Genomic DNA, 17,360 nt, shown 5'->3' with positions numbered 1-17,360 from the left:
GTTCGAAAAGCGCACCGTCTCTCATGCTTTCGTCTATCCCTGAGAGCCAAAATCTCTTGACAACCATTGTCTCTAAATTTACAAGGGAGCGCCAGCATCTCCGCCACCTGATCCAGTAGGAAATTCCTGTTGTCCCTCATCCATCCCCTGCAGGTGGGACATCTTTGAACCCGTGTCCTGCATTCTGCACATACAACGTGTCCCGTGGAGCATTGATAGACCGGAGGTCTAATGTATTCATAACAAACCGGGCATTGGAAGAGGGTCATCAACGCCGGATCTGTTGACGAAGATGGAGGAATAGCCTGAGTGACTCCAGACACCTCCCGACATTCGGTTGATTCCTGTCCCTCCATTCTTTTATTTATTTATTTTTCTAAAAAAAACAGAAAAGAAAGGGAATAAGTTATTAATATAATATTCTGGATAGTGTAAAGTTTGAGGAGATTAAGTCCCTTATTTTGCTGGGTGACACAGATATCTCTCAGCTTCTTGATTATAATCGTCTCGTTTGTATCGGCAAAGTTTCTATTCCGGGGAGGGGTATCATATTTCCCTCTCGTACGGCCGGAACGAAGATCTTTTCCACTGATGTGTTGTTTACCTGTAATTGATCGGTTCTGCTCGGAATCAAAGTCAATTCTACCAACTCAGTTGGCGTTGCTTCTTGACGTTCTCTCGGTCTGGAAAAAGAGGTCGCTTTTCTCTCTTTCCATCTCTTTATTCGGCGTATGCGATTTCGACAACGCCAAACGGTTACGAGACCTATAATAACTGCTATTATAGTAACGATAACGACTATATTCCAATTTAATAACGGATGATTGTAAGCCTCCAACGAATTTTGAAAGACATCGGTTTTCACTGTCTCGATATCCCTAGAAATATCGCGTAATGCACGTCCAGCGATCTCTAAAGACCAGTCATCCTTTCGTTCTCGGAGAAAACTCGGGGATGAGTTTCCGTGGATGTACTTTTTTAGAATTTTGGTTTCCGCAGTACTAAGTATATCGGATATTGCTGGTATGACGTAATGACTGCGAGCTGCGAGTGTAAAGGTTGCTCTCGATTGAAAGTGTGATGTCAGACGAACTCCCGGCACATGTCCAGTACATGTCATTGGTAATTTAAAAATGCCGGTATTATTTAATTTTATCATTTTAATTTCGGGTTTTGGTAAGTTGCTTAACTGACGACATTCGACCACCAAATTCAGTGGGGGAAGGAGTCGAATAGATCCAAGTTCCTTCCTCATCTATTCGGCGGAACATCGGTTTTGGATAACTTGTAACCCTCCGTTTGCACATTCTATTAACCGATGGTTCGTCGGCCATAAATAATGCATATTCACACGAATGATAAGGTAATTTCCATACTGCTACTTCCGGTGCACTTACGGTTACTACACTCGCTCTGCACTTCTGAAGGTCGTGGGCCTCCAATAACATATACAACTGCCGATCTCGCGACAGAGCAATGTATGGATATTCAACTTGATAAAAAGCGAATACTTTCGTGTGCGAAAAATAAGCGGGGAATTTTATTATTTCAAAGAGGTCGAAATACCCTTCTGGAGTGATTAACGGAAACTTAGCGAAAATCCGAAGTATACCAGGAAGCGCGACTGCCGTCGTCGTGATCCATTGGTAGTACTTAAATACGTTATCTTCTGATACTGGTTCTATTAAGGACACTTCACTAGGTAAGTATCCGTTTATTTCTGCTAGGACATTTAACTGGGGTTCGTTCACTATTAAAACTACTTTCTGGACCGAATTGACCATAACGCGCTTGAGAAAATGTCAACTGTTCGCTATTCTGATCAACTCCTCGTCCACAAGGACCATAACGTGCTTGATAAAATGGTATCTGTTCTATACAATTATATCGTGGTGAAACTGTCGAACCTACAATTGGGACCTGCCATTCAGGGGCATTCGTTCTTAAGCCTCCTTCCACTCTAAATTGTGGAGGAACATTTCTCCCCTGCCACTCCGTTAATGGTCCAGCGTAATAGCTACTTCCTATCCAAGCTGGATCTGTTGGGGAATACCCTGTCAGCTCACCTCCATTTCCCAACCAAGAGGGAAACTGAACATATCTATCATAGGAATATCTTGAGAGGGGTTGTCTTTGCCTAACAGCTGGTGGTATTTGCGGGTGATTTGGAGGGGGTAAGGAGTGCTGTGAATTCTGATAGGGACGGTAATTCCCTATGCTGAGACTTGCTCTTTCTACCCTCTGAGGTGTATGCTTAAATTGAGACCTTTCACTTTTTCTAGGACTATTTGCTAATCCAGGGGTGGTTTTACTTCTTAAATTTTTGTGTAGCATCTCTAACTGCTGGGTAATTTTATTTATTTTCGCATCTAGTGTGTGGTTTTGGTGAGACTTTTCCTTATTGAACCTAGTTGAATGAGACTCCTCTGTTTTTCCTATGCTTGCAATAACGTTACGTGTCTTTCCTGTTAACTGCTCTATTGTCTCTTCCCTAATAGCAATCTGTAGTGCTTCCGAAAATGTAGCAGGGTCATGAGACATTACATTTCGTTTTATGCGTTCATTTAGGCCATGCAAGAACTGAACTCTAAGTTTCTCGTCCAATTCTTTTTGTTGATACCTCCTTATAATCGCACTTTCCTGTTCTGTAGCACCCGTCTGTTCAATCTTAGTCGCGTCTGCCAGCGTCTGAAGGCGAACCGCAAATTCCTGCACTGACTCATCGCGTTTTTGAGTGCATGCATGGAACTTCTGTACTCGGATAGAATACGGTTCTCGATCGAACCTTTCAATCATGGCGCGTTTAAAATTTGCATAATCTAAGACTGCTTTCATCCTAAGATCTTGCCAAGCAAATTCTCTAGCTATTCCTGAGAGCTTGCATTTTGCAATACTTAAACATTGTCGTGAGGTCCAACCTGCCAAACTCGAAATTTCTTCCAAAGTATCGAAGAAATCTGAGACGCGTCCACTTTCTCCTGAGAAAGTCGGTATCATTCCCCCAAAAGCCGAAAAAGCACCGAGTGAGCTGCCACCTGCATCGCGAGATCGCGCTGCAGTACTTGCCTCAGTATCCATCGTTCAGTCCCACTTTTCCTTCTACTAAACCAATCGAGAAGCAAAATTTGGATGTCGGCCACCTCTACGATTTGGTAGGACTGCCAAATTGCATAACAATCCCACTTCTGACACCAGTGTGAGGTCGCCGAATTCGTGATTTCCAAATGTCAGGACTTATCGTATGTGGGGTGAAGGAAAGTGAGGCAAATAGCTGCAGTGACAAACAAACCCGTTTATTTACACTAAGTCTTACAATCTAGTGTGTCTTGCATGTCTTGTCTTCTGGTTGCTCTTGATGGTTCGGTTGTTGGCCCCGGGGCAGACAGTTGATGCTCGACCGTGGGAGGTTGTGACGAATGGTGAAAGCCCGAAGTTCAATCGGATGGTGTCCACTTGTAGAGGCAGGGAAAAGTCTGGACAGTTGATTATAGTTGTTAGCTGGGGAAAGTCTGAACAGTGGTTGACACGGACAGAAGCTGGGAGAAGTCTTCACAAGGGGAGGCAGAGAAAAGTCTGCTTTGCCCTTGAGATCCAGGTTTTTATAAGATCTTTCTCCCCTGGATCTCCAGCTCCTGATTGGTCGGTTTCCTGTCTCTAGGCAGACGACCGACCATTTCGAGCTATCAAAGGTTTAAATTCGACACTGTGTTTTATTCCGATCAAGGGAATTTAATCGCAACTTGAAACCTCTGCTCGTATTCAATTGTTTCGAATTCTTATAAGTCTGATACATAATATCAGCGCTGCATCTCCTTTTAAGGTTAAAAAAAGAACATTTTTCTCTCGATTAATAGCTTTAATATTTCCCGATTTAAAGTATCCTTCCAATTTCTACGAGCATCAGAATCAAAAGCTTGTTCCCTTGATTTGACATTTTTATGATATCAAAAACACATGAGCTCGAGTATCGCTCGGGCTTCACACAGCTCTTTTTCAGTTACATGTGGTTCTTGCTGAAAGTGTTAATTTCTGTTTTTATTTTTACTTTTATAATTTTGTGAAAATATATTTATTAAAAAAATTCAATATTTGTTTTATATTATATTTATATTATATAATAAAATTGCATGCCTTACCATACTATTCGCCACGATAGTACTGAACTGCGGCTCCCATGCATTTTGCAAAACCTACATTTTGGCTCCCACTGAACTCTTGCTTGCCCACCCCTGTAATATAACATACAACAGAAATTTTATGAAACTAATATATATAAGCACAATGATGGCAGATGTATTCCATTCTGTCATTTTAAAATTTTATTTCTGTATAAATATTCTTTTATAATTAGAAGTAAAATCATAGCAATTCCTAATACAATACAGAAAAGTATTGAAGTCTATATAAATCTGCCTATAAAGAAGTAAAATTGAAATAAAAAACGATGGATATCTATCATTTACATAACTGTCAGTGTTAACATATAAAGTTTGCAAATATTCAAATGTAAATAATTATTGAAGGTATAAACAATATTAAAAACATTCTTTTATTGTTATTAGAATATCTATCTCTCATATTTCTTCAGAATATTTTGTTTGTATATAAAATTCGTCCTCGTCTAAATTTTTCGAAGAATGTATACATAGTATTTTTACTTTATTTTCCATTTTTGTGAAGAATAAATATATAGTAATTATTTTTATCATTAAAATGGAGAGAGTTTAAAACAGTAATAAAACTTTAGAAATCCCACAACATTAAAAGTGAGAAAAAGAATGTTTACATAGTATTTGACATCTGTTGGTTACTATAATAACTAATTTCTTCTATTGTAAGAGTCTGTCGGATGATACATTTAATTTGCTATAATTTTGATGATAACTTTCTTATTTTAGGTGTAAAATGTATTTGACGTTTTTAAACTGGAGTTTTGGTTTTGTTGCACATTTTCTATAATCTTATCCAGTTGGTAATGTGTTCTAATTTCTGAAACAAGTAATATCAGATTACAATATTATTATTGTTAAATATTATTATTATGGATAGGAAGAGAGAAGATCTCAGATCAAGAATTAGAAGTTAATCTATAAATATTTATTTTACTTGATGTTTATGGAAATTTACTGTATTAAGTTCTAATATTTGAATTCTTGATTCTGGTTTATGAAAATGGGTGTAAATCACTTAAAAATAATGTTACATTCTCATTTTATTCATATTATTAATTTCAATAATTTGAAATATTTTCTTAAAATAAAAATTACTATTGAATAAAATTTTAGAATCAAACAGAAATGTGAAATATTATCTAAACAATAATCTTTGTGAAATGTTTTTTATACAGGGTTTTTCATTTGTCATGTGCCATAGGAGATTATACAGAGAACTATCAGACTTGTAGGCAGAGCATTGGGCAAGTGTACTGGTTATATAATGCATCATTTCAGGTTTGCAATACTGTCAAATAGAAAGTAAATGCACAAAATTCATACTGATTTTGTCACTTTGTCAAATAACTTTCAATTAGTGTAGGCTCAGCTGCTTTGTTCTGTTGTGAGGATTGAATTTGTGTTCTTTAATACTCGATATGCAGATGATAGCAAGAATATGACACATTACTGATTTTTTTTAAAATGTTAGTTTTAGTTTTCAGCACAAAACACCTTAAAGTAAATAATCACAGACAGAAGGACTAACATTTGTGATCCTTTCAACAGGTCTTTGAAAACTAACATTTTTGAAGGAGATCTGTTGAAAGTTCTTCCATCTGTTTACTGGAGTTATTTATGGTTCTTTAAAGTGTTTTGTGCTGTGTACTTATATTTTAGTCTAGAGAAATATTGTGAGTGGAACCTTACAGGTCAGGTTATTTTTAGGTTTATTTAAGTAAAATTAAACACAACAATAATGAAAATCTAGTGTGAGAATCAGAAAAAAAAAAAAAAAAACACAACCAAGCCTAACATCACAACTTTCAATGATATGATTTCATTAGAAGTCAGAATATGGCACATTTTCCTCAACTGACCTGCTAGTCACTGCTTTGGATAATCTCATCTTCATATAATATGGTTTTTAGTCCTTGGGAGAGTTGCTACTTGTTCTCCAAGTTGTCAAGATCTGTGTTTATTCTTCTCATCTCATCTCATTTTTTGAATTCCCAAAGTTCTATTTCATAAAGAACTGGGTCCTGGTAACCTACTAGGCATTTCCAACTTAGAAAATATTCATTTGTGGGATTTGTTTGTTACAAAACGTAGGAAATATTCATCAGAATTTGAACGTATTATAATCTGTAAACTTTTTCTCTGCAATCATAACGAACATAAACACAAATACTATGTAACATACTGTACAAACTACTTTCATTCTAATAAACTTCTTTAGTTCACTGTGTTGAGTGACTCTTTCCAACTAAATCTCATCATTTCCTTCACTATTTTCTTATCCCTGGTTTCACATGTGACTGAATCATTGCTATCCCAGACTCTGAAAACTTGAGTTGTAGATATAACCTATTACTTGTGTCAGAAATTCTGAGTGTAATCACTTACATTCTGGGACTAGTATAACAAGGGACTCCAGATACCATACTGGTAATGTTTTGTGTATTAATTAGAACAAGGTCAATCCTCACAACACACTGGTTAATTATAGACAGAACTATGCAGCTGTGCCTATATTACTGAAAAGTAATTCAACCACACATTTGAATTTTCTGCACTTACTTTCTGTTTGACAGTATTGAAAACCTGAAATGATGCATTCTCACAGAACAGAATAACATTATTAAGTGCATAACATCACTTCATAGATGTATAACACTGCATATACTTATAACACAATACAGTGGAACCTCGCTTAACGTGCATAATTTGTTCCAGAATCTTACTCGTAATGTGAAACATTCGTTAAGCGAAACAGTTTTTCCTATATAAATTAATGTAAAATACAATAATATGTTCTATGCCGAAAAAAATACTCAAATATTTTATGTATAACATTTATTTAAAGACAATTCTACAATATATATTGTTAAGGAGTGTGAATTATCATCTTTTCTTCTAGCATGGAATGAACCAACCTGGAATGCAAATTTGATTTGCAGAAAACAAAAAAAAATCACAGATAATATGTCTGATAAACACGCAAAACGATATGCCAAATTCTTGGGCTATGTAAAGGCTATAATTAAATATTATAAATTGATTAATTTGACTAGAGAGTAGGCAGTTATGTTTCTAGTTTGTATTAAATTTAATAATTATAAATAAATAATTTTTAATTTAGACATTTTTTAAAAATTTAATTTGGAATTGGTTATTAAATTTAATATAAGATAGCAGAATAACTGCCTACCTCTAGTCAAATTATTTAATTTCTAATAACTGCCTTTACATAACCCAAGAATTTGGCATATCATTTGGTGTGTTAATTATACAGTATAACAGGCTATGGTTGTTGATGTTTATAAATAATATGTGTGAACAGAAGTTTGGAAAAATGTGTGATTACAAGTGACACTAAGATGCTAGCGGAATGAGTGCTAAACACAGACTGATGGAGCATGTGCACAATCCGGGACTTCCTCTCTCCTTGTCACTCATTATGCAAAACATCGCTCGTTAAGCGAGTCATTTTTTAACAATTTGTTTTTGCTTGTTATGCGAGATTCCACTGTATAGCATAACACAAAGTATAAAATACAAAAAATACATACAAACATTAAAAATTTAGTATGTAAATATAAAATTACTTATTAAAATTTACTCTTTATAATTAGCCATGGTAGAATTAAGAAAAAAATATTAATTAATTTTAAGCCTTTTTACAAAATAAATAAATAAAAAAAAACTTTTAATAATTTGGCTTTAATCTTCTTATAATTATTAAATTTATCAAGAGATGACAAATGTAAACATCTATAATTCTAATAGTTACATTAAAGCCAAACAATTTCTGGGTTAGATCAGACTATATTACTGCTATCGGTACTGCTAGTAATAATTAAATGGTAAGTAATTTGGCCTAGAGATAGGTATTAGGCACCATCTCTAATTAAATTTAATAATTATAATTAAATTAATATTTATTAATTAATTTAGAAAATTTTGGAAGAAAAGAATTGCCCAGAGTGGGAATTATATTACTTAGCATTTAATTATTAATAGTAGCATTAATATAATCCAATGTAATCCAGCAATCATGTGTCTTTTTATACATTATATAAACAGTACACTGTACACTTGTCCCTGATGCTTTGTCTACAATCTCCTTATGCCCTTATGCTTCTCCACACAATCTCCTATGGCATATGTCTTATGAAAAACTCTGTGTATATATATATATATAAAGATATATAAACATTTTTTTTTTTTACAGAGTTGGGACCGGTAAATGAAAATTGGTATGTTGATTCAAACGATGAAATAGATGATTTCCATACTTGTAAAGATGTAGAAAATAAAGATGTTAATTTGACAAACAACAGTGATACAAATTTGAAAAATTTTAATGATTGGAAATTTACCACTAACTGTGAATTGAAATATTGTGATATTGAAAATAATACTATTATTCCAATAACTGAATTATCTCCAAATAAATGCTTAACAGAAATTACTGACAAACATCTCTTAATTAAACCTGAAAATGCAAATATTGAAAATAATGATACTTATTTGTCAGATCCAGTAAACAAACATAGTTTGGAAGATGTTGATAACAGCTTTGCTGAACAATTAAAAAATGATTCTTTAATCAATAGTCCTATTACTTTAAGATATATTGATAAATCTTTGAAAAAATCTGATCAAAAGAACAATTCTTTATTGATATCAAATAATGTTTTTCAAGAAGGAAATATTTCACCACATGTTTCTAGTCCATTCTTCTTATGGAGCCCTATTACTCAAGAGCAAAATCAAATAAAGTAAGTATAATTAATAATAAAAAAATATAGTTAATAACTATTTACAAGTATGCTTAATTTTACTTTATGAATTTAATGCTTATAAGTCAGTCTTAACTTTAAGGAAGAATTACAACTGAACCCACAGTCAGCAGAAAGAATAATTATTAAAAGCATCACTAAACACCTTTGGCTGCTGAGACACATTTATTTGCTTATTATATACTAGCATTTTCATCCTAATGCATAGGATGTCCTCAGGTGACTGATTTTGAAACACCAGTTGCAAACTGTTCCAAAGTAGAATATAATAAATATAGAATATTAGAACATTAAACTTCAAACACTTGAATATAAATGCACCATTCCAATAATTCAAACATAAAGTAAATTAAAACTAAAACACAAAAGTAACATAAAAATTAAAATTCTAACATAAAAAATAAAGTAAAACAAAATAAATGTAAATGTAGAACTAGAATTGTAAATTTTCAATACAAAAATATGCATTAAATATGGTATCTAGGAGTTTCTATAAAGAAACTTCTTTTTACAATGAACTACCATGCTGATAATAAACTGCCTGTATCTCTTGCATTAATTTGTCTTCCAACCTGCTCTTTTATGTTTAAGTTTTTTCAGCATTCAGTGCCAATGTTGGAGAGAGTAGTATTAACTAGCTCCATCTCATCACATTATAATGATTTTAATTAATTTTTTAACATAAATTAAGTAAAAAATAAAAAATTAATTTGCTATATTTATAATTGCTGTTGAATAATAATAAAAATATAAATTTCAGTGATGAATTTGTTGTTCCTGTCTTTCATACTCCATTAAGTTGTTTTAAAACTAGTACACCACTTAAGATTACTGAAAGTTTGGGAATTCAGCCTTGTAAAGATATGTCATGGAATTCAGCAATGGAAACTCCTGTCACAGTAAAAGGTATTAGAAATCAGGAACATTTATTTTTTCAATATTAATAACTATTAATTACATATAATCAAGGTAATATTAATTAATTGAAACTTTTTCAGAACTTTTATCATATAGTTTAACTTAGAACTTTAAGCTGGTACATCTTTTTTCTTCATTCTTGGAGAACATAATCATTTTAATGAAAAACTATTTTTTTAAAGCAAAACAACCACTGGATTACATCAGGCTACTTTTCCATGATTATATTTAATTAATTACTAAATAATTTGTTACTAGAAGAAGGCATTAGGTGTCATCTCTTATTAAATTTTAATGATTATAATTAAATTAATATTTATTAAATAATTTAGAGTATTTTGGAAAAAAAAGAATCTGTTCAGAGCAACTCCTGCTTACCTTGCAGATGTGCTGCCAGTTACACTACCCAAGCTTCCAGTCTGATCTCCTCTTCCAGACATATTTAAATATGATATAACCATCCATGGTTTATCATATTTAAATAAGAGTAGGAGTTTATAGGATGAGGGCACTGAAGGCATCCCCAGTTGGCACTGTAAGTAACTGAGGATGGTTATATCATATTTAAATATGTCTGGAAGAGGAGATTGGATTGGAGGCTTGGGTAGCATAACTGGCAATGCATCCACATGGTAAGTGGGAGTTGTGAGTTTGAATCCTGCTCCGGGATGATTCTTTTCTTCCAGAATATTCTAAATTACATAATAAATTTTAATTTAATTATAGTTATTAAATTTAATAAGAGATGGTGCCTAACACCTCCCTCTAGTGACAAATTATTTAGTAATTAATTAAATATAATTGTGGAAAAGTAGCTTGATGTAATCCAGTGGTTGTTTAGCTTTAAAAATTTATTGGGTTTTGTGATGTTACAAATGTACAGTGGAACCTTGCTTAACGAGCATAATTCATTCCAGAATCTTACTCATAATGCAAAACACTCGGTAAGCAAAACAATTTTTTCCATATAAATTAATGTAAAATACAATAATGTGTTCCATACCAAAAAAAATACTCAAATATTTTATGTATAATGTTTATTCAAAGAAAATTATACAATATACATTCCTAAGAAGTGTGAATCTTCTTAATCTTTTCTTCTAGCGCAGAATGAACCAACCTGGAATGAGAATTGGATTTGCAGAAAACAAAAAACAGATAATATGTCTGATAAACACTCCAAACGATATGCCAAATTCTTGGGCTATGTAAAGGATATAATTAAATATTAAAAATTAAATAAATTGACTAGAGGTAGGCAGTTATGCTGCTATCTTGTATTAAATTTAATAATTATAAATAATTAATTTTTATTTAGACATTTTTTTAAAAATTTAATTTGGAATTGGTTATTAAATTTAATACAAGATAGCAACATAACTGTCTATCTCTAGTCAAATTATTTAATTTCTAATATCTAATCATAGTCTTTACATAGCCCAAGAATTTGGCATATCGTTTGGCGTGTTTATTATATAACGTGCTATCGTTGTTAATGTTTATACATAATATGTGTGAACAGAAGTTTGGAAAAATATGTGATCATAAGCGACATTAAGATGCTAGCAGAACAAGTGCTAAACACAGATTGATAGAACATGTGCATAGTCCGGGACTTCCCCTCTCCTGGTCACTCGTTATGCAAAATGTTGCTCGTTAATCGAGTCATTTTTTCACAATTTGCTTTGATCATTACGCAAGGTTCCACTGTATAAAGTATTTTTTGGAGATTTGTAAAAGTTTTATATTTTTTACATGAAGAGTGTACTGTTAATTGAAAATTTCTATAGAAAATTGACTGTTCTATGATGAAAAGTGTATTTCCAAGAGCATTTTCATTTATATAGTTATACGGAAAATCATGCCTGTATTATAAAAATAATAATCACATAATACTTCTAACCCAATAGTAAATCTGTCTTTATTAGTTTTATTCATTTTTGAAAGTAAATTTCTGAAAGCTAAAAATCTCAGCAATCTTACCATTTATATTGATCAGAAGCTAATTGTTATAATAATGGGCAAATTATGATTTTTACAAGTAAGGTGTTCTGTGAAAGTGTTTTACTATTCAGACTGTACAAATTCATACTATTCAAAGTGATTATAATATATAACTTATATTCATTCAATGGTTATTTGTAACTGTTGGGTCCTTAACTGCTGCGACAATCTCCTTCCATTTTCACATCTTGCGCCTCTTGCATCCACCCAGACAGCACACCCACTCTTTGTAGTTTCCTCTCCAATCCATCTTTCCATTGCAATGGAGAGTGTCCAACAGGTAGTTATTGGGCTGAAATTTGAAAAAATGGTAGACCTATAAATTTTCACTGTCGTCTATCTGTCTGTCCTTCCTTAATCTCAAGAATGAAGTTAGATAGATGAATGCTGAGACCAGATATGGAAAACATAGAGGAAGGAGGCCCCGATTAAGTATATATGAACTTCTGATGCAAACCGGAAGTTATGTTATTTCAATTAAAAATTTTTTCCTGAATGGAATTAGATAGATGACTGGCATGACTCTACTGATAACAGGAAAAGCATGATGTACGTACAGGGACAAGATACGACTACTTTGAGGTGGAGAGCATATATTTTATTTATATATTTAAATTGAATAAATTAAAAATTTGATTATAAATTGCGGCCTGGCATTGAGACGGTATAATTGAAACTATACTACATTTAAAGTTATCAGTGTGAAATTATTAGTAATATAATATTAATATACAGCCGAGTCCGCATAAGTCGACACCATCGGTTAAGTAGTCAGTTTTTCGTGGTCCCAGCCAACTTACATAGGCATTAATGTTAAAAAACTCTGGTTTACTCGACACCGTTTAACTCGTCACCACTGGATAAGTCAACATTCTTTTGCTGTCCCACACTCCGATAAGTCGTCACCCCTCCTGAAAAAATGAATTCACTCCACATGTGTGGTGCAAACTCATTTTTTTTCAGGGGGAGTCGATTTATTTATAATATAAAATTAATATATTTAATAATATAATAATACATTAATATTATTAATATATATACATATTTAATATTTATTAATAAAAATGCCTTAACATTTTATGTATTTTTATGTATAAAATAATAACAGATAAACAAAAAGAAAATATACAATCTACATCAACGTCACATTAGAATATAAATTTGCATTTTCTCACGCTAGAGGCATTAAGAATCCTTAGGCATTACTTGCCAACAATTGACAATTGCGAAGACAATGTTTTCAAGGCGTTCATGATTGTTGAAAAAGAAAGTTGAGTGTTCAAAACAAACAACACTAAACGAATTTTTTAGTTTTTCATCTACAGAGTAATTGTAAATAGAGGACACAATGTATTATAAGCCTATACTACTGTATAATGCACTACTGTATTTTATTAATTGTAGTTTTGTGGGTTTTTTCCAACTTCGCTTTAGTCGTCACATCGAATAACTCGACACATTTCCGCTTCCTCTTGGGGTGTTGACTTATGCGGAGTCGACTGTAATTTAAACATTACAAAATCTAATGTTTAAACTATTTAAACATTCAAGTTTTTAAAGGACATTTTTTGGCATTTTTAACAACCTTCTTTAAAGAAAAAAAATACATTCTAAATATAGAACACCATCAGTGTAGAACTTATTAACTCGATTTGAAAATTAGTATATTAAAGTGTAATTTTACAAATTCAAACAAGTGTGCTGAATGTTTCTTATTCATATAAAAATATAATAACTATCAAAAATTTACAGTAAAATAAATACACAATAAACATATAATTAAAACAATGAATAAATAAATAAATGAAATAAAATACTAGAATAAACAAAATAGTATAGGCTTAATGTAAGTAAATAAATATATGTATAGATTCATTATTTATTCATTATTAATTTTATTATAATAAATGTGAGTAAAATTAATAAGTAATTTTAAAAAAAAGCTTATTGAATTAATTTTATTTTTTTTAATTTGTTAAAATAATGTTTTATTATCTTTGCAGATACAATTTCTTCATTTGTTGTTAAAAATAAATCATTTCATTCCAAATCATTAGTAAGTATAATTTTTAAAATAAAAAAATAAACTTAGAATAAACTATATAATTGTACATATATACTATAGTTATAGTTACATACATTTGTGCATATACAGTAGCTTTTTATTTTTGAATTTCTAGTACAATGAATAATGTTCTTTAGTATTCATTATGATATTTGAATTGAATAATTCTAGTATAAGTAATTTGTTGAAATTGGTTTTGTGAAACTCAAAAGTTCCAACAATAAATATAGGAAGTAAGATTTGACTCTACTTTCAGTGACTGTTTTTGTTTGTTTTAATGGTGCTTTGTCTATGTTAAGGTTTTAATGATTTTCAGTGCAATTTTATGAGCTACTTCTTAATAACTCATTACGCTGTTATTTTATTTTCTCTGTTCTTTATTGTATATTAAACAAAATATAGTTCACATACAATTTGTAATAAGGTGTACTATGCAAACTTATTTGTTGTATTACTACTTAAAGTTGCCCGCTAGTGATTAAATGGATAAAACCATTGAACACTGTTAGTTATTCATTGGTTTGCACCTTGCCTGTGGGTTGACCACATGGAGTTTTCTTGGTTAATTCACATTTGTAACATCTAAGTAGGGGCAAGTTTCTCATAAAAGTCCTCTTAGGACATCCCCCATAGCAGATCACCTACATGTTGCATTGCTGTAACTAAACAAACTGTATTACTGCTTAAAGATGTAGCCTTTAATAACCTCGTTAAGTATTTGTGATTAAAGTAATTTGTAACATTTAATTTCATGCTAAAATCATGAATTGATATGTTTTCTGAAGTGTTTTATTGTCATTTGAGATAATTTGGATGGACAGAAACAATTTAGAACTTTCCCAAAAGAAACAATGAAAAAAAATTTTGTGATATTTGAATTATTTCAAGAACACATTAGATTTAATTGAGTATTGAACACAAGACTGTGTTATTTATTAAACACTTGGCTTTTTCCATCTTTATTAGTTGATACGGGTACTTTTACTCTTAGTCGTTTTGGGCATTTTGCCCCTCTTCAGTCAACTAACAGGAAAGAATATACAGTAGAGCATCGATTATCCGACCCCCGATTAACCGACTTATCAGCTAACCGACCATGTTCTAGTCGGCAAATTCAAATGTCCGCTAGTGATGTGGCGCTACAATATTTGGTTATGTCTTGGCTACTTTAATATTATTTTCGTTAAATTTTTGCATGTTTTAGCTGGCAGCACTGGCTCGACCATGAAAGGGAGGCTAGTATTTAAACCAGGCCTAATACACTATACTAATAATATATTTTTTCATACTTTTCGGTTATCCGACTTTTCAGTTATCCGACCAACCCCAGTCCCCAATTGAGTCGGATAATTGATGCTCTACTGTATAAATATTACAACATACAAAGATAAATTGTATAGAAATTATCCAAGCATATGCACATTTTCTTAGATACCGTTAATTCCTTGTACACAAGGGTGTGCATATACAGCACAAGTTCGAATATTCAGAACGATAAAATGACTGCAACAACTATATAAAATCCACGTACAACTAATTAAAATTTAAAAAATATAAAACAGCTTATACTGCCATAAATTGAGGCATATCAAACATATTTAATATTAGGTCTTACTTTGAAATACACAGTAAAACACAGTTTCAAAAACAGATAAACATTTAGGTAACAGGGTATACATAGAAACAGATAAACATAGATTTAGGTAACAGGATTTGGCTGTATTTTAATGGATTCATTAAGTAATATTTAAAACAAGTGTTATTCATACTTGTTTATAAATATTATTTGTTTATTATTATTATTGACTATTAATGATTATAATTGTTACTGGTTTACTCAATCAGTAACAATAATAGTCATTAACAGTAACAAATATTAGCAGTTACTCTATGATTTGATGTTGGAAGAAGACATAATTTTATCTACTTGCATATTATCTGACAATAGGCATTTCAAATTCATCAATATTTGTTTGAAGTCTTGTCTCAGTTACTTCTTTCAGACATTTTCATCTAGGAGAAAGAATTGGGACACTATAATTATTATGCTGATTGATGAAGGCTTAGATATATTGTTAAAAGGAAAATAGACTGATAATTGACAGTTATTCCAATCTCTAATTGATCCTTCTCTGGAAAATAAAAATTGTAGGTTTATGGACTTACTAATGCTACTTTTGAAGTAAAAAGCCAAGTTTACTCCAAAACATTATTAGAACAAACTGCTATTAAAGTGAGACATTGAATACTGGAGAATATCTGTTGATCAAACAGAAACCTTATTGAATCTCATTAGTTAAATAAAGAAGTCAACAAAGTCTTATTCAAGAAGTCTTTTTGAAAGTTCTTGGTCATCTCTGGTGGTATTGGTTAGGAAGAATGACAGCATCTGGAGATTTCACGAAAATTGTTGAGATGCAAAGGATCTAGCTATTTGCTTGGCTATCAAAACAAGCAAATAGCTAGATCTCTGTCTTGTTTTGTGATATTTCTTGTGGGGATAAGGAGAGCATTGCTTTACAGATCCATCTGTTGAATGCTTATCTTATACAAGAAAAATCTTTTGTTTTCTTCTATACTGGAAAGTATAAGAAGATATTTGCAACTTTTTAGATTTCTTCAACTATGTATAAGTTAGTGTCCAAATGATGTATTACCTTTTCATCTGTTTGATATACTCTTGTTACTCCAAGTTGATTCAAATTGATCATGTTTATGAAATCCATATTTTCATTTTTACCTCCATAAAATAAATCATCTATTTAGTAAAAAGCTACCAATTGCTGTCTTTAACTAGTTTAAATAGTGATGAAGGCATCAAAGTCAACAGATAAGATTTGTAATTATTTGCTATTTTATACATTATTATTGTTATTTATTTTTTTAGTTAATAGGAAATGTTAATTTTGACTTTTTTTGCTTTCATGATTTAATTTACTATATTTATTCTAATAAACAGCACAACTATAAATAAAAAAGTTTACAGACAGTAATAAGTACACTAATAGTAAGCAGACTGTGTATCAGAGAAAGATAAAGTTTATTGTAAACTGAAAAATTGCATGTTTTGTTTAACATTATTACACTTATCATATGTTAAAATAAGTTGTGTGTGCTGACTGTTACATTATTGTTCAAGTTAGGGTTTGTCGGTTTTGTACCTCACAAATCAGAACTAGAATCCCCGTTGAGGATCTTCAGAATGTAGTCCATCTTTGCAGATAAATAAGTGATCAATGATAAAGGCAATATTTTTATACTTATTTCAGGAAGCCAACATATTTTATTAAATAACAGAAGCATTTTTAATCAAGTATCTGATCATTTTCTGCTTTAAATCATTTATTTATTTACCAGTCTAGAATCTTTTATAGTAACAATTTGACACCTAAATTATGATTTTCAAATAATGAGATT

At 31.5% G+C, this 17,360-nt stretch overlaps 1 protein-coding gene across 1 annotated transcript in view; it reads left to right on the top strand.

Moving 5' to 3' along the window:
* Positions 1 to 17,360, top strand: part of LOC136975149 (putative uncharacterized protein DDB_G0282133) — a 29,879-nt gene that overhangs the window by 10,059 nt on the left and 2,460 nt on the right. Inside the window, exons 2-4 of the mRNA XM_067270176.1 lie at positions 8,386 to 8,935; positions 9,717 to 9,862; positions 13,882 to 13,934. Coding sequence (XP_067126277.1) covers positions 8,386 to 8,935; positions 9,717 to 9,862; positions 13,882 to 13,934 — 749 coding nt within the window. The remainder of the gene's footprint in view (positions 1 to 8,385; positions 8,936 to 9,716; positions 9,863 to 13,881; positions 13,935 to 17,360) is intronic.

Source organism: Centruroides vittatus, unplaced genomic scaffold (assembly GCF_030686945.1).
Source record: "Centruroides vittatus isolate TY-2023 unplaced genomic scaffold, ASM3068694v2 contig_364, whole genome shotgun sequence".
Lineage (NCBI taxonomy): Eukaryota > Metazoa > Arthropoda > Arachnida > Scorpiones > Buthidae > Centruroides > Centruroides vittatus.
The sequence above is the reverse complement of the archived record's forward strand: the minus strand, read 5'-3'. Positions and strand labels throughout refer to the sequence as shown.